This window comes from Oncorhynchus masou, chromosome 6 (genome assembly GCF_036934945.1).
Source record: "Oncorhynchus masou masou isolate Uvic2021 chromosome 6, UVic_Omas_1.1, whole genome shotgun sequence".
In the NCBI taxonomy this organism is placed as follows: Eukaryota; Metazoa; Chordata; class Actinopteri; order Salmoniformes; family Salmonidae; genus Oncorhynchus; species Oncorhynchus masou.
In genome coordinates, this window is record NC_088217.1 from 67,350,159 (window position 1) to 67,369,099 (window position 18,941).

The 18,941-nt window shown below is 43.1% G+C and overlaps 1 protein-coding gene across 1 annotated transcript in view; it reads right to left on the reverse strand.

Moving 5' to 3' along the window:
* LOC135542474 (alpha-1,6-mannosylglycoprotein 6-beta-N-acetylglucosaminyltransferase A-like) overlaps positions 1 to 18,941 on the reverse strand; it is a 115,505-nt gene that overhangs the window by 87,650 nt on the left and 8,914 nt on the right. Inside the window, exons 2-3 of the mRNA XM_064969432.1 lie at positions 11,170 to 11,655; positions 2,103 to 2,267 (exon numbers count right to left, since the gene is read on the reverse strand). Coding sequence (XP_064825504.1) covers positions 2,103 to 2,267; positions 11,170 to 11,410 — 406 coding nt within the window. The 5' untranslated portion in view covers positions 11,411 to 11,655. The remainder of the gene's footprint in view (positions 1 to 2,102; positions 2,268 to 11,169; positions 11,656 to 18,941) is intronic.

The window sequence follows — 18,941 nt, forward strand, 5'->3', positions numbered from 1 at the left end:
ACACCCACAGCCACATAAAATAGACAAAAATAAAAACTGACTTGGAATACAAAACTAAAAACAGACTTTGGCCTACACAATACAATTGTGTAACTTAGCCTGCAAACAAAGAGTGAAACTACAGCATACTCGCATGAACTTCCTTATCTGACCTCACATTTGCTCATCACTGCAAGGAAGCAGAGTGGCCACCACAGACTCTCCCTGGTCACATGACCTGACATCATTTTGTGTTTCTCCGATGGAACATCTTTCCAATGCGTTTAAGGGTCCTCCTCCACCAACAGTCTGACAAGCCTATGGCTCCATGGGTTAGGTCAGTCAATTGCAGAATTGGATAAGCCTAACAAGTGCTTATTTAGTTTTTATTTAGTCTACATGGAGGACGCATTGTCAAAGACCTTGTTCCCAAACAGCTGCTAATGGGTGAGTCGAGAGCAGTTAGGAAGGGACTAGGCGTTGCCCTCTGAGTTCCGACTGTGACTGGTTGCGGTGACTCAGCCACATCCATACACGTCTGTGAGGTGGGTCGGGCACTGGCCAGACGTGACACGTTCCTTTGCTCCCTGCTCATCTGGGCTGTAGCGAAGAGAGGTATTCTGAGAAACTGACCTACCCACTAATGATGTGCTACCCCCAATGGAGATTGTCATGGTAGAGCATTTTGTCAGATGGAAACGTGTTTGCTCTTAAATCAAAAACAGAGGGGTAGCTTTAAAATGAACACTTTGTAAAGCTACCTAGTTGCGACAATTGAATTTGGGAGATAAAGATGTTTACTTCATGATTATACCAAAATGTGCATATTTACAGTGACTAAAGCAGCATATTTTGTCTAGGCAGTGCATTAGCGGTAGTTAGGTCTGATAGTCAGGACATAGGCATCTCTCCATGGCTGAGCAGGGCACAAACTGTCTGACAGAGACAATGTGGCAGCAGGGTAAGGGGGGAGCACCACATCTCTTCCTGGGGCCCTGGGTTCTCCACCTTGAAAGCTAGCAGCCTCTCGAAAGACATATGTGATCCCCTCACTGTCCAGATCCTATCTGGGTAATTGCCTTCCCAGCACCACATGGTCCAGGGGAAAACAGCAAATGGGTTGGCAGGGCAGCCTGCCACACAGGACAGACGTAGAGAGGAGGAGTGGTGTCTCAGGGACAACTCAAGACTGTTAGGGCAAACCACACGGCCAAATGATACGGTTAACAGGTTAGAAGTCAAGAAGTCAAATAACAGGTTAGAAGTCAAGACAACCAGTATGGTCTCTTTCCTTTGACTCGTCCGAAGCCAGAGCATTCCATTGGTTAACAAAGGGTGTGTTTGAGAGATCAGTGCGCCATTAATGCGGTATGACATTATCGCCGTTGCACAGGAAGTGGTGGATGCTGCAGTACAGGAGGACCACCGTGTCCTGCCCGACACAGCTAGCAGGGAACTGTCACTGATACAGCCCAAGATGGCAGCAGTATACTTATTTACATTTTTTTTTTAATGAAATTATCCTAACACAGCAAGGAGGCCGAGATAAACATTCTTCATTTTGTTAAAGAAACGTTCTGAAGCCTGAGCGGAATGGGCCTACCCCTCTCAAGAGTAGAACGATCACTTTGTAACACAATCGTCAGAATCTAATTCCGACCATATTCTGACGCCACACAAGGACAGAGGGGTAACTAGAGTGAATAGAGACATTTCAATGCTCAGAGCACAACTTTATTCTTACCAGCATAAATAGCACTATTCACCTAAGCTCACATCAGATTCACTGGAGAACTGAGTGTCTGCTAGTTTGTTTTTGTTATTTTCTTTCAATGTGTGTCCAGCCCTAGAAAACCCAGGTGAGCTCCTAACTAATAAACTACCTTAAATCGGTCAGTCAAGTGCAAGGGAGGAGCGAAAACCCACAGACACTCAGCAACTCCAGGAATTGAGCTTGACACCCCTGCTATAGGCCTATGTCTTATTACTTTGACATGTTCCAGAACTAGGACTGGGGATTCTCAAGGTGCAATGTCTTGTTTTTGAATGTCTTAAATAAAAGAAGATTTGGCCAATCCTCGGGAGAAAAAGAATAAGCTAGTGAGGGAGTGAGAGAGCCTCACCTGCCACGTTGACCTTCTCCGCATTGGAGGCGCTGGGGGTGGCCGTGCTGGTGCCGTTGGTCAGGTTAGCCCCCGTGCTATTGTAGATGTTCTCCACCTTGGACTCCAGCTTGCCCAGCCGTACCATGATGTTGTCCAGGAGCACCGCCAGGGTCTTCTTCAGATCTGGAATAGGGAAACACAGTATAGCATGAAGCATAGATACCTCATTCAGTCTTACTGCTAACCAGCTAACTTAACTTCAGGCTAAAATATACAGTACAGTGTTTTGTATATGTCCCTTTCATTTTCCTATCATTTTAATTGATCTCATGAATAGTCATTTTCAAATCTCAGATTGACTTTTTGAAGGACAAGGAGGACACTACCGCATAGTGATATAATACCAGTGAGTCGTTCTCCACAGTCCCGGTCAGAGAAAATGCTTTTCTATTCTTGTCTTCATAACTAGGCTAATCAATATATCGTTATGGTGTGAGTAATCGGAGTATGCCTTGTATACCGAGACGGACCGTTCTTATTGGCTTTCCTCTGAAAAAAAGGAAAAACAAGGGGAGAGGATCAGCTTATTTCAGCGACCCCATTAAGTCATTGGATTTCATGCTGTCCGTTAAAGGACTCATTTAGATGTATAACTGAGCTGGCGGGTGTCTGAGAAGGACCTTGCTGCGTCATTTAGGTCTGTGCATTTCTAACGACATCTCCCGACTCCGGTAGCTAGCCAAAAGAAGGTGGGACGGACGATGGGATTGAAAACACACTAAAGTAAGCTGGCATCCACAATAGGTGTGTCCCCAATAGTGTCTCCTTCCTGAAGTGTGCACTCGTTCACTACTCCCCACAAATCTAAGAGCATTGGATTGATTACTGGAGGCATGGGCTAGCGGGAGTCTCCACCATGGTTCTTATTCCACTCATCTCCTTTCAAATCAGTGAAGGGAAGTGAACAAACGCATATTTTGGGAGGGAAGGAGAGATAATTGGGACATAGCCCAGTAGCGGGCCAATAAGAGGTGAGATGGGATATAGAAAGGACACAGTGAGCTGACATTCACAACGACATCATCTCTGTTTGTTTCAGTAGCATTTCAGGACTTGGTATACAGGGCTTGGCATTTCAGTGTCCTAATGGTGTTAATCTGATATTTACCCTCCGGCAGCCATGAGGACATCAAGGCTGCATCCCTAATGGAACCCTATTCCCTATGGAGTACTACTTTTGACCAGGGCCTCCATGGCTCTATGGCTCTACACAGCTCAAAGCAACAGAATAAAGTGTAACGATTCTAAAAACTACTGTATAACACGCAACACAAACTTGAGTGGCTTCAAATCCATTTGTTATAACTGTCAGATTTTTGGGATTATTGACATATTATTGTTCATGGTGGTGTTGTAAGAGCTCACGGTTGACCGATGTTGACTTGCAAGTGCAACACACATTTTGGCATTGGTTTCAATTTCAGTAGTTTGCATAGAAAGATTTTTTATTTTTTTATCCAACATGCGTAACATATTGTTTATTGGTATGACCAAAGATCTTGTCACAAAACAGTTGATCAATTTTGACTTGCGAGACGTCATTAGTAGATACGTCATTTTTGTCACCTCATTAGTAGATACTAAGAAAATGAAATGTGACATGTCCCTTCTGCCCCTGAAATGTTCTCCTTTCCTCCTGCCGAACCAAGAATATTCCGGAATGTTGTCAACCTCATTAACATTCCATGAGGTGGTGGAGCCGTGAAGACAGGGATCACACCCGTCTGTCACACGTCAGCGCGGCGACTGCGGTGCAATTTCTCTGGCTGCGTGTCGCATTTGATATGTCACTCCCTATCGCGCCAGAAAGACAGCGTGGAGGGAAACAGGCCTGTGTGCGCCGCCGTGGTCAGGGAGCGAGGGAAGGGATGGGGAGGAGAGTTGGCGCGAGGGAGAGAGGGAAGCTGCAGCGTTTTGTCTGCTCTGCACGGCTACGTGGGGAGGAGATAAGCAGATGCCGGGAGGGAGCGCCGCTGCGTAAGACAAGGAAGAAATCAACTGGAAAGTTGGACTTTGTCCCAAATGACACCGTATTCCCTATATAGTGTAGTACTTTTGACAAGGGCCCATACGACTCTGGTCCAAAGCAGTGCACTATGTTGGGAATTGAGTACCATTTGGGACAGAGCCCTGGAGTGGAGCTGCCACTGCATCAGGCTGAACATAATTGCACACAATAGATTGTGTCCTCAGAAAACACAATGCGCTGAGCAGAAACCGCCCGGCCTAGCCTCCATCCACACAGACAGAGAGAAAGAAACACACTGCCCCAGGTCCAAACACACTGCCCCAGGTCCAAACACACTGCCCCAGGTCCAAACACTCTGCTCCAGGTCCAAACACACTGCCCCAAGTCCAAACACACTGCTCCAGGTCCAAACACACTGCTCCAGGTCCAAACACACTGCCCCAGGTCCAAACACACTGCCCCAGGTCCAAACACACTGCCCCAGGTCCAAACACACTGCCCCAGGTCCAAGCACCAAACACACTCCATCCATCTCTCACGGTAGAGTAGGCCATCTCCCCACATGGCTGATCTGTATGTGTGTGTAGCTAATTAATGTTTTACAGGTGGCAGCCAATAAACATTCCTCTGCATGTTTGCAATGAGTGCCCAAAGCACAACGAGGTTTGTGTTAACAAATGAAATATTGTGTCTTTCCAACAGGCACGGAACATTGTAATGAATTAAGCCAGATTAAAACAGGGGGAAATTGAAATGCATGCCTCAGGGCGGAGTGTGGACAGCCTGCATTCAAGTGGCAAAGTGGTGTAATAGGTGTGAAAACATAGGTGGTCTAAATCCATGCGATAGATAAACTTACTGTCCGAAAAGCAAAGTACAATTCACAGCATCAGAACAATCAGAATTGGGTTTTGGGCCAAACTGTGGTAAAAAATAAATAATACTACCATTACATATATACATTGACTAAAAGACAGTGGTGGTAGTATGGGTGATACCTTAGTTAATTATTCAAGTTCTTTGGTTCAGATCCTTTTCTAGACACCCACCTTTATTAAAAGCTACTGTTACAGAAGTGGATAAACGTAAGGGTGTGAATCTACTGTTTTATAGTCCCCAACTCCCCATTCATCGTTACCACCTGTCTGCTAAAAAAATTTGAACTTAACTCGGTCTTCGTTCCGTAAGCAAAAACGTTTCAAAATGAAACATGAGAGTTGAAATATGCACGCGAAAGCCTGACACGTCCGTTCTCCACAGGAGGCACCCATAGGGAGCGAGCAAAGCGTAGATTGCAGTCACGGCGCTTTACAGATGTCAACTGTGTTAGCCGAGTCATGTTCCTCGCTCATGTCCGCAGCAAATGTCTACGATGAGCCGATGCGTGGGACATGATGAGCATGGAGTTAAACTGTGACTGTGTCCTAAAATGGCCCCCTATTCCCTATACAGGGCACTACTTTTGACCAGGGCCGATAGGATTCTGGTCACATGAAGTGCACCGTAAAAGGGAATGAGGTGCCAACCTGTGTGCTCATTATTTCAGTGACAACTCATTGTCAGCCAAGCTTCGTCTTTCAAGAGACCGACCTACAAAACGAGTTCCCCATTTGAATGATTGCAGCCTAAACACAGAACAGACAGCAGACCAAGCAAACTAAGAGAACCATTATAGGTTAATAAATACAATTCAAATTCAGACTAATTTGCATGGTTGTAAAATGGGGAACCGGCCCAGATGTTTAATAAACTTGGTTCAGTTAACAAAGTAGGTCAACAACAACTGAATTTTTTTTATTTATTTTTTATTTAAAGACACAATCTGTCAATTTCAACAGCCTGACCCTGTCACTTTGCTTGGTGAACAGAGATGGGGCTTGGGAAATGTAACCGCTCAAAATCCATAGATGGGAGCTCCATAAAAATCAACATGAGAGTTTTAAACATACTGTACAGTATTTTGAAACTAGGCGGGGTAAAAAATGATATTAAAAAGACTCGGATGAAAGCAACACTTCCAAAGAAAATACATTATATTGGAGACAATGCACTAAAATTACTTTCCCATCATTTTCTGATATGTGGTGTACAAATCCACAGAGATTTTCATTTGCTTAGAGTCAGACTGACAGACGGGAGACTAATCCATATTTCTATGCAGCTGTGTGCTCGCTCGTGGCCTTAGTGATATTACACAGTATCACATCACAGTCCACATGCACAAATCCCACAACACTGATGTGAGCTGATGGCAGATGTAAGAAATGCACGCATGTTGTAATTATAGTGACCTTACAGATACTATATCACCATTGCCAAGTAACCACATGATGTGATGTAATGCTTTTATAATCTCGAGGAACTCTACTTACCATACACAAAGTGAAATGTGTCCCTCGCTATCAAATACATATCTGAACTGCACGATTATGTCTGGTAAGTAAGAGTTCCTAGAGATTATAAATATGCTTTTGTTGACAGGGATGTTTTTTTGGGCTGAAGCCAGCTATACTGGGTTATGGTCCTCGACTACTACTTCTCAGTGTGTCAAATCGGATGGCCTGTTGTCCGGACCTCTGGTAGTCTCTATGGGGGTGCCACAGGGTTCACTTCTCGGGCCGACTCTTTTCTCTGTATACATCAATGATGTCGCTCTTGCTGCTGGTGATTCTCTAATCCACCTCTATGCAGATGACACCATTCTGTACACATCTGGCCCTTCTTTGGACACTGTGCTAACAAACCTCCAAACGAGCTTCAATGCCATACAACACTCCTTCCATGGCCTCCAACTGCTTTTAAACGCTAGTAAAACTAAGTGCATGCTTTTCAACAGATCGCTGCCCGCACATTCCCGTCCGACTAGCATCACTACTCTGGACGGTTCTGACGTAGAATATGTGGACAACTACAAATACCTAGGTGTCTGGCTAGACTGTATACTCTCCTTCCAGACTCACATTAAGCATCTCCAATCCAAAATTGAATCTGGAATCGGCTTCCTATTTCTGAACAAAGCCTGACCATCCTACCGATCCTTGACTTCGGCGATGTCATTTACAAAATAGCCTCCAACACTCTACTCAACAAATTGGATGTAGTCTATCACAGTGCCATTTGTTTTGTCACCAAAACCCCATATACTAGCCACCACTGCGACCTGTATGCTCTCGTTGGCTGGCCCTCGCTACATATTCGTCGCCAAACCCACTGGCTCCAGGTCATCTATAAGTCCTTGCTTGGTAAAGCCCAGCCTTATCTCAGCTCACTGGTCACCATAGCAACACCCACCCGTAGCAACCGCTCCAGCAGGTATATTTCACTTTTAATCCCCAAAACCAACACTTCCTTTGGCCGCCTTTCCTTCCAGTTCTCTGCTGCCAATGATTGGAACAAATTGCAAAAATCACTGAAGCTGGAGTCTTATATATCCCTCTCTAACTTTAAGCATCAGCTGTCAGAGCAGCTTACTGATCACTGTACCTGTACACAGCCAATCTGCAAATAGCACACACAACTACCTCATCCCCATATTATTACTTACCCTCTTACACCCAATATCTCTACCTGTGCATCATCATCTGCACATCTATCACTCCAGTGTTAATACTAAATTGTAATTATTTCACCTCTATGGCCTATTTATTGCCTTACCTCCCTACTCTTCTACATTTGCACACACTGTACATAGATTTTTCTATTGTGCTATTGACTGTATGTTTGTTTATGTGTAACCCCAGTTGTTGTCGCACTGCTTTGCTTTATCTTGTCCAGGTCACAGTTGTAAATGAGAACTTGTTCTCACCTGGCCTACCTGGTTAAATAAAGGTGAAATAAAAAATAAATAAAATTGTTATTTTTCATGGCCACCCACCAGAACATTGCACAACTCAGGGAGTCCAACCAATACACACACTCCCGATGTTGTGTCCCAAAGCTATGTTCAGTTATGCAGTTAGTGCAGCTTCCTCATAATTTGACCATCATTCCAGTCTATTACAGAAGGCATCTCTCGCACTCTCTTATTTATTTAACCTTTCTTTTTAAACAAGAAGTCATGCTGAGATCAAGGTCTCTTTCCCAGATAAGCCCTGTATACACATCGATATACACAAAAAGCAAAACATAAATCATTGAAAACACATTCGTCAGTAAAAAACGGTCCTCAATCAGCCTTTTGAATTGCCCAAGAGGCACAAATTCATTCAATTTTTAGAGAGCCTTGGAGATCATTCCACAAGTAAGTGCAAAAAAAGTTCAAGCAGATTGGCCAAACTCAGTGGAGATGGAAGGGACAGATTTAGCCGTCCCTGAGACCGGCTCTGATCTGATATCTTGTACGTCTAAGTTAACAATGAAGTAAGGTATGGTGGAAGTTTATGCAGGAGGGCGTTACAAACAAAACGAGTAAAATCCATCGATCTACTTGACTTCAAAGAGGACCAACCTACTGTACTCTCTGATACAGAATATGATGATGTGTACTGAACCTATCGCCTGTAATAAAGTGTAGTTTGCTATGATAAACTGTGTCTAATAGCTTCAATACAGTGGCAGCTGCATTCAGATATACAATAACGCCATAGTCTATAACCGGTATGAACGTCGACTAAATCATTTGTTTTCTGCTATTTAATGAAAGGCATGACCTATTCCTATAAAATAAGCTCCCTTTCATTCTTAATTTCTTAACTTACTCATCAACATGCTTTATGAAAGATGGGTTTTCGTCAATCTAGATATTTATAAACTTTATAACCTCTTCTCACAAAAGGAAAGAGTGGAAACAGGTTGGCTGGAATTGTTGAGTTCAATGCTTCTCTCTTTTCAGTCCAAATTTCAATCTACTCAAACTAATAAACAATGTTCAGTGCACCACATAAACCACCAGACCGATTCAGTCTTGATACAATATTTAATTAACGTGCACTCAGATTTTATGGGTAATTTACTGAGAGCAGAGAGGAAGCCATAATTCCCCTTAAATGCGTTAATGTCATATCGAGATGAATCCTAGATCTGCAGAGAGTGTACAAATCCTGCAGCATGAGGCAATTTTTCCCCTTAGTACTTTTATTTAATCAAAAGCATTTTTTTTAAAAAGGCTTCCTAGACCGTATTATTATGTTTCTATGGCAGAGAGTAAACAGTGTTCCAGTCTCAAGAAGTACATTAAGATTGAGACGTGTTCAAATGAGAGAAAACAAAACAAACTGGGAAACTGGTTTCATCCAGTCCATTATAAACTGGTTCCAGACTGGTTCTTTAGACCTAGGTCAAGACAGGACACAATGCCCCAAACAACATCTTCTGACTCAATATGAATGTTTTCTCTACCAATGCATATATCTGGCACTGGTTTCAACGGCTAGTTTTGTTGCCAAAACAGGGTTTTAGATTCAACTGCCCCCCATTTGCATTTTCGATGCCAGGGGGCGTGGATGTTGCTTTGGGAGCTTTTGCGCCCGCCTGGAAAATCAAACTAGGGAAAGACTGCCTTGTCCAATGTAATGTTCTAGTTCGTTACAGCTGGATTTAAAAAAAAAAAAAAAATCTGTTATATACTGACATTATTACATCATATAAACATTTACTCCACTTGGTGCATTAATGAAGTTTATTCATTTGAATTAAAGTTCAGGCAATTGACAGAATATTATGAATCTGTTCTGAAGAGATCATATCACAGATCTTTTGTCTCATTGCCTCCCGAATAACAGTGTTTGCAGCAACAACTCATTTCATGCTTTTCTGGAGATAATTAATGACATGATTAAGCAATTAGCCCATTACATTGAGCTGATATCATTATACCGGTCTGGGATAAAGCTTAGGATTTCTTTCAACACCCTCATCCAGGTCCTTTAAAAACAGGTAGGAGAGCAATGGGCTGCTAGAACAACAGACTTCTCGGTTGCGTCACAAATGGCATCCTACTCCTAATTTAGTGCACTACTTTTGACAGGGCCCATAGTAAGTAGGGGATAGGATGCCATTTGGAACGCGTCCCGGATCTGTACGACCAAGGGTTTCACCAAGGCAGATGCTTCAACACTCTGCATCAATGTTTTAACACAGACCCTAAGGGGAACAAGGAGCAGCTAAATGCTCCGTGTTCGCCAGTCAGTACTCTTTGAGGTCTGGCGATTAGCAGACTGTGGCAGAAGAACGGAGGTTGATAGGCCTACTCGGTGTTTCTGAGATAGGCGGGAGGCTTCCTGCCTGACAAACGCCGGTAAATTGAATTTTTACAGGCTAAGAGAGTCTTAAGACCAATCATATTAGGCGTGGCCTTTTCAGAGAGCTACTTTCCGGGACCAGTGATGGTTGGTTGGTTGCCTGGTCATTTTACAGCATCTTCTGGTTTTTCGCCGTCCATTAGAATGTGTTCAGCGTAATCAATTCCAATCTCATGTTTCTAAGGCAGCCCCTCATTGACCCAAACGGGTCTATTAACGGCGTGAATAAGTTATTGACGGCTGTTTGCGGGGCGTTAATAGGTTATGGCGGAAAGCAGCTGCATCAGCGTATCAAGTTACTGGCTGGCTAGCCCCCTAATGTTTTACTTTCCTCTATCCAATGAGGCAGCACCTTGCTGTAGACAAAATTTACATTTTTTTACATCCTCTTTCTTGTCTTCCCCATTGTCTATGGTTGCATTACAACCACGATACAATTAAAATATAAAACACTTATAAACAGCCTACATTATGCATTTTGTATGATCTGTATGTCAGAGGATGTATAGGGCTGGCTATTTTGACTTTAAAAAGGCACTTCTACTTAGCCTACATAGTAAATCAATTCAGCCTATCCTTATTCAATAGCAGTGTGTTCTCTAACTGAGGTTGATCAAATATTGCAGCACTACCAACAACAGTCAAATCAGAATTCCATTCAATAAAACATACCAAGTGAATGAATGGAACATTCCCAGTGTACCATTGAGCAAATTCATAGTTCTCACAACCACCGCTTTGCAAAGTGGAGTCATTCTATTTTAAAGAGAGCACAAAAAGGACGGAGAACACTACTTGCGCAGTGCTCGGTACTCACCATAGGCCGTCATGGTTCCCACGTAGGGCCCGTCCATGACACTCTGGTTCTCCTCGGCCAGGGCCTTGATGTAGCGCTTGCTGAGCTCCAGGATCTGCTGTCGCAGCATGGTGCTGCTCTCGTGCGTGGCCCGCTGCTGGATGGTGAAGTGGAGCAGCATCATGCCCCAGATGAAGCCAAAGCTCACCAGGAAGAAGCCCAGCTTCTGGGACGACAGCTTCCACAGGTAGGCCGAGGCCATGGCGAGCGCGGCCCGCAGCTCGACTGGCAAGAGTGACTGTGTCTGTGCGTGAGGGACAGGGGGTGGAAGGGACTGAGTCGGAGTGGCAGGAGAGTTCAGAAGGGGAGGCGGGGCATGGTGGCGCTCGGGGTAGTTTAGCCGCTATGGTTCTGTTTGGACTCTTCACCACTCCTCACCAGTGGGCTCTACTTTTTTGGCCCATCTTTATCAGTCACTCCCACCGGGTTGACTGGCCAAGCTGCATTCTGTAAGAGAGGAGGAGAGATAAGGCTGTTAAGAGGCACTCAAGAGTCAGAAAACACCGCAGTTCCAGAAGCAAAAGGAGGAGTATTTACATGTGCATTCCCAAGGCGGGTGTTAGCTACTGTAGCTATAGCCATCCAATGTTTCCCCTATATTCATTTTGCACAGCGCCACACTTTGCCAAGATGAGCTTTTAAAGGGATAGTCCGAGATTTTGGCAACTAAGCTCTTTTCCTACTTACGTAAAGTCAGATGAACTCATGGATAACCCTTATGTCTCTGCCATCTGCATCCAAAAACCATGTGCACACCACACAAACACACACTATAGACAACCTTCTGTCCTTGCTGCAATGCGTTACAAACAACCTGCTATAAAATGGGACCACTTTGATTCAGGTTTGTTTCGATTAAACAGCAGGAGCTAGAACTGCGCCCTGAAACGTGTGCCAAGAACTAAACGGAGAGAGACAAACAAAATGTATCAAAGCTGACAAATCCCTGCTGCTAAGAAGATTCTCATGCAAAAAAAAAGATGCAGTCAGCGTGAAGTGAAAATGGTGAATAATCACATTGTCTCCACAGGGAAATATAACCCAACCCAGTCTCTCTTCAGAGTTAAGCCTACTTAAATTTCTGTTAAACATCTTAAAGAAAGCGAAATTGTATTTTATGTTGTCTCTGTCTATGTTCAAACCTGTAAGGTCTACTGTGTAATGATTTTCACAAGAATACTATTATGCCAATAGCTTGGCTACAAGAAACTGAATGAGTGGGCAGGTTACCCTTAGGACTACCGGCCCCCAAAAAAACTTTCCATGACACAAAACCATACCGCAAGTCAACTTTAGTAGAGGTACGAGGAGTTGGGACTTGTAAATATTTCAGTGATACAGTTTAGAGAAAAAAAAACAAAAAAAAAAACAGTATACCTGCCCACTCAAGGATGGAGAAAAACAGGACGTTTCGCTCTCGTGTGAAATGGCAATCCTTCTTGCCCGTCATCTTCAGCCAAGAGGTGAGGCTATTTCGTAAGGCACCCGAAAACTCTCGCTAACCATAAGACCTTCATAAGCCTCTTAGTGAAAGCAATGTGTTGAGGGAGAGAGAAATGGAAGGGGAGAGAGGAGAGCGATGATAAGCAAGCCTACACTAGAGAAATGAAACGTTCGAAATAAGGCCGCTAATATGGAGAGTTACGACATGTAATCTACACTAGAGAAACGGAAAGTTTGAAATGAAAGAAAGGGCACTTTGTAAAATGGGACAATTGACGGCTACAACATGCAAAGTAGTAGTAGCATTTGTATGGGTAATGTAAAGAAGTAACTGATCCACATTAAAGTTATACATTTATCGTTCAACATATCGGTATCGTGATAATTCAGCCAATTTATTGTGATATGGATGTTTGTCCATATCGCTCCATTCTATTGCAGCATATGTATTCACAGGGCTAGTCAGAAGTAGTGCACTACATGGGGGGAATAGGGCTTAATTTAGGATGTAGACAGGCAGCCTTAAGCCTAGGTGTCCTTCACACTGTGGGGATACATGTACGTGTTGTTTCATCATCATCCTCCTCCTCCTCCTCCACAGGCCAGCTAAGGAAGCTAGTTACATCCATGGTCTGTTCAGTCAGGCTCCTCAGGTTTCTGCACAAACTCCTAGGGGATACACACCATACCCTCAAACCAAGGTTGCTAGTAATTGGATATGAAGGGCATTATGCAGTATGCACTGACTATTGTTTCTTTTCCCACCGCACTAGCTCAAAAGGTAATGTTCATGCATTACCAAAACAATGTGTGTGCATTTATGTATATTTGGCTTGTCATTATTGTGGGGGTAGCATTGACCTTCTGTCGTCACAGCTAGGCCAAGGTCAGGGGGCTAACATAAGACATTACCATGGTAAACCAAACTTGCTTCGGGGAGGAAACCGAGGCCAATCCAACTGCTTCTTTGTGAGCGACTGGGGAGGGGGGGGAAAAAAACGATTATATTTAGCTTCTATTTAAAAGACTTCTTAGGCCAAGCCTACCATCTTGGGTCAGAAACAAACTCAGGGGGACTTATTTTAACCTTTACAAGATCAGTGTCCCTCCCGTGGGATGGTTGAGCTAACATGCGCTAATGTGATTAGCATGATGTTGTAAGTAACAATAACAATTTACAGTAGCTATTACAGTGAAAAATACCATGCTATTTTTTGAGGCAAGTGCAGTTGTATTACTGTATTAATAAACCAATTAGGCACATTTGTGCAGACTTGATACAACATTTCAAACAGAAATGCAATGGTTCATTGGATCAGTCTAAAACTTTGCACATACACTGCTGCCATTTATTGGCCAAAATCTAAATTGAGCCTATACTGGAATAATACATTGTGGCCTCTCTCTTGCATTTCAAAGATGATGGAACAAAACCCTCCCAAAAAAAACACGTTTTTTTTCTTTGTATTATCTTTTACCAGATCTAATGTGTCATATTCTCCTACATTAATTTCACATTTCCACAAACTTCAAAGTGTTGCCTTTCAAACAGTATCAAGAATATGCATATCCAGGCTTCAGGTCCTGAGCTACAGGCAGTTAGATTTAGGTATGTTAGTTTAGGCAAAAATGTAAAGAAAACGGGTCCGATCCTTTAAAAAACTACTGTCAGGAAATTTTTAGCTACAAACTTATTCGATGATTAATGACTTTGGCCTAGTCATAGCAGCTGGAAGTAGTTTGGGGGTGGGGCTGCTGCGTTTTTTTCTGCCGGGGGAGGGTGGGGGGAGTAGTAGGCAACAGTAGCCATACATTTCCAGGCAGATTTAAGTCAAAACTGTAACTCAGCAACATTCACTATCTTCTTGGTAAGCAACTCCAGAGTAGATTTGGCCATGCGTTTTAGTTTATTGTCCTGCTGAAAAGTGAGTTAATGTCTGGTGGAAAGCAGACAGAACCAGGTTTCCCTCTTGGATTTTGCCTGTGCTTAGATCCATTCCGTTTCATTTTTATCCTGAAAAACTCCCCAGTCCTTAACGATTACAAGCATACCCATAACATCATGCAGCCACCACTATGAAGAGTGGTACTCTGTAATGTGTTGTATTGGATTTGCCCCAAACATAACACTTTGTATTCACTCCAGTAGTATTCTTAAAGTGTGTGCATTTTGCAGTAAAATCATATTTATTTTCAAATATTAGTTTGGTGAACCCTTTCACCAGCCTAATCTCGAGAGTCGATAAGATTGAAGCCATAAATAGCTCAATGCTTGAAGCACAGCGAAAATGCTGTTTGAATGAATGCTTATGAGCCTGCTGCTGCCTACCACCGCTCAGTCAGACTGCTCTATCAAATATCAAATCATAGACTTAATAATAACATAATAACACAGAAACTATCATTTCAAAAACGTGAAATACGGAACCATTCCATATTTTATCTAATGGGTGGCATCCCTAAGTCTGAATACTGCTGTTACATTGCACAACCTTCAATGTTATGTCATAACAATGTACAATTATGGCAAATTAATTAGGTCTTTGTTAGGAATAAATGGTCTTCACACAGTTCGCAACGAGCCAGGCGGCCCAAACTGCTGCATATACCCTGACTGCTTGCACGGAACGCAAGAGAAGTGCCACAATTTCCCTAGTTAAAATAAATTATATTAACTAAATATGCAGGTTTAAAAATATATACTTGTGTATTGATTTTAAAGAAAGGCATTGATGTTTATGGTTAGGTACACATTGGTGCAACGACAGTGCTTTTTTCACAAAAGCGCTTGTTAAATCATCACCCGTTTGGCGAAGTAGGCTGTGATTCGATGAGAAATGAACAGGCACCGCACCGATTATATGAAATGCAGGACATGCTAAATAAACTAGTAATATCATCAACCATGTGTAGTTAACTAGTGATTATGTTAAGATTCATTGTTTTTTATAACATAAGTTTAATGCTAGCTAGCAACTAACCTTGGTTTCTTGCTGCACTCGCGTAACAGGTAGTCAGCCTGCCACGCAGGCTCCTCGTGGAGTGCAATCTAAGGCAGGTGGTTAGAGCCTTGCACTCTAACCGGAAGGTTGATCGAATCCCCGAGCTGACAAGGTAAAAATCTGTCGTTCTGCCTCTGAACAAGGCAGTTAACCCACCGTTCCTAGGCCGTTAAATAAAGGTTAAAAATAGGAACTGATGATGCACTACCCAGTTTCCAAATTGCAACTTGTGCATTCTTAAAGCCGGACTGAGTTCCTTTACAAAAAAAATGTTTTTACAAAAATAATATAGGCCTGTTTATGCATTCGATCGGCCGAAACGCTTCTCACGTTTACTTTTTTTCATGCCAGATTGTAAAACGCTGCCAAAAATTCTAATGGCAGTGCTGCCTGAAACTATAGACCTACATCTTTGGCCTCACTGAGTAAAATATATTTGAGACAATGGCTAGCCATTAGTGTTGGTGTGGCCCTCCTCCCAAACCCTTGGCTTACGAGGCTAGCCATTTACTGCAGCAGAAGCAGCTAGATAGAGGGAGACAGCAGCTCCCAGGTAACTTTGGCTCTGTTGAAAGGCCAGGCACTGAAATAAAATATAATTATTCATAGGAGGCACACAGTGCTCCCCTACTGTCTCCTTTCATCAGAGCTCTAATCCCATCAGGTTGGCCGATGGTCTGGGGTCGGCAGACGCTAACGGAGCCCGTGCGGTGTGGCTCGGGATGACAGAACAGGTGGCAACGGAGAGGACACCGGGAAGATCCAGGGCAGGCTGTAGGGTGGCCCGACTCACAATGTCTTTTGTCCAAAGTCCATACGAGCAGCATTGGCTGCCTACCACTTAGAATAAAGCGTTGTATTCTAAGTGATATGCTAGTGTGGATTTCAGAACAAGGGCAATGATTTGGATTGAATTCTCTGGGGCTCTTGATCTATTGATGTTACTAATTTGCTAGAGAGCGCAAAACATGCCCTCTGCTAAACAGGCTGTAACAAGCTAAACATTGCAGATCTACAAATATCATGAAGAGCTGGCATGATTCCTCCCTCTGTATCAGAACATTATGCCCTACCGATCGCGTCGTTCCTGAAATAAGTCTATACCGTTTAACCAAAAACCAGCAGGGCTGTGATCCCCAAGGACCTGAGCTATGAAGCCCCCCTGCTAGCTATAGGAAGTGAACAGAGTAGCCACAGAGATGCATTACCACACGGTAATGACTGCTTGCACCCTGTGATGCTGCCAGCTGAGACAGACACACCATGTTCCAAAAACAACAGATCAATCTAGCTACAGATATGATGTGTTTCTGAACCTCAATGTTGGGACAAACACACTCACGTCAATAAGTTTGGGCTTCATTAATGTGTGAAACAGCTTCAACTTGTTATTTAGAGGCCCAATAAGCTCCATGATATTCTAGAATGAGGGAAACCTTGCATTGCTGTATTTATTCAGATCAGTTGCCACAAAGCTTTGTCAATTATCAAGCATCAGATTGTAACACTTTGATGAGGATTAGATAGTAACAGGCCTTGAGCATTTCAGAAGCAGTTAAATAAATCATTTTCTGAATCGCCAAAGGGCTTTCTCTGTTAGCAGGCCCACTTGAAGATATAAAATGTCTCGAGACATATTATAAAAAGGAAAATGAAAACCTTTGGGCCGGTATTCACAACGCATCTCAGAGTAGGAGCGCTGATCTAGGATCAGGTCCCCCCTCTTACTAATTGTGATTAAAAAAGCCAAAACTATACTAAAATCAGCACTTCTGAGATGCTTTATGAATACAGGCCCAGGGATGAGGCAGTGGATAACTGACTGACGGCACCTTTGCATGCAACTCAAAGGCAGGATCATAAAAGGCTCTCTTTCCCCTTCCAAATGATCCCTGGGAAATGGGTCAGCGCTGCAATACATGAGCAGTCTTTCCTCCAGCAGTGAAATTTCACAGGCAGCGCAATACTTCTGACAGAATCTCAACACCGTTACGTGCCAATGTTCCTTGGATATTTAGGCGTACCAGCCCTGACAAATTTATGGGCTTTTTCTATTGAAAACGTCTACGTCTGTGTTGCCATTGTCACCAGTTTTTAGACTATCAAGACCATTTCACAAGTCATGAAGGATGGGATAAGGAAAAAGTCAAATGACTCAAATCAATTCAAAATGTAGTCAAGTCAATCTTTTTCTTCTGCTAACACCTAATGCTGGACTTTTATCATCTCGAACGTGATACAGTGCAAAAGAAATGAAGCATTCGGGCTTGAAAAACAAAATCTCTGCACAGCGCTTTATATTCTCAAACCTACTTCTGCAATCTGCTGCATTGATAACGCCAACTGTCTCTCACAGGTCTGGGTTCTATGAGACTGAGTTACGAGTTGCCATTATCCGCCGATAAGGAGAGAAAAGGAGAAGGGTTGGGGGTCACTACAGACATGATCCTGTGTCAACATAGATCGGGTTCTTGTTCAAAAGGCATGAGGACACAAATCGGAGTGAAACGGGGAGGTCGCTACTTTCTGAACTTGTCCAATAAGAAACGCACATTTGTGTGTGCTGTTGCAAAACGCTTTTCTATGATGTGCTTGTGCCCTAAATGCACAAGACCCTGAAACTTTAACAGAAACCCCCAATGTGCTCGCTGACTGTCACAATGCCTCCCTGTTCTATAGAAGGGAGGCGTTACAGAATACAGACTAATTTCTCAGGTTTCTAACTCAGGAACTTTGTTTGGCTGGCAGGGTGCCTTCTGGCACCCAACAGCGCCTATGAAACCCTGCGTGCTGACAGCCAGCTTCGGTTTCACAATATGCAATACAACCACCACCGTTGGAGTGGGTGACATACAAATGACTGAATTGTCGTTTTAAATGGCTGGAACCCACACACACTCAATTGATCTCTGGATGGGCTGAGAAACCCAACTGCTGCTAACAGCTGTGATTATTTTTAGGCTTATACAGTTGTCAGATCACAAAATACTGTGTGCTCACATAGGTAGGCGTATAAACAAGCCTATGGGCTATGTCAATACCCTAGTTTGGTCAGAAAGAGCTAGACTAGTAGTCTGTGTGCTCCCAATCATAATACAACACAATGTCTGAAGAAACATAATAAATCAAACATACTTTTAACATCACAACAACCAAAAAGCCATGATAATCATCAACATCATAGGCTACTTCCCACTGATAAATATATTGACACCCTTGCCCCTTATTTTCCACCATAATTTGCAAATAAATTCATTAAAAATCCTACAATGTGATTTTCTGGATTTT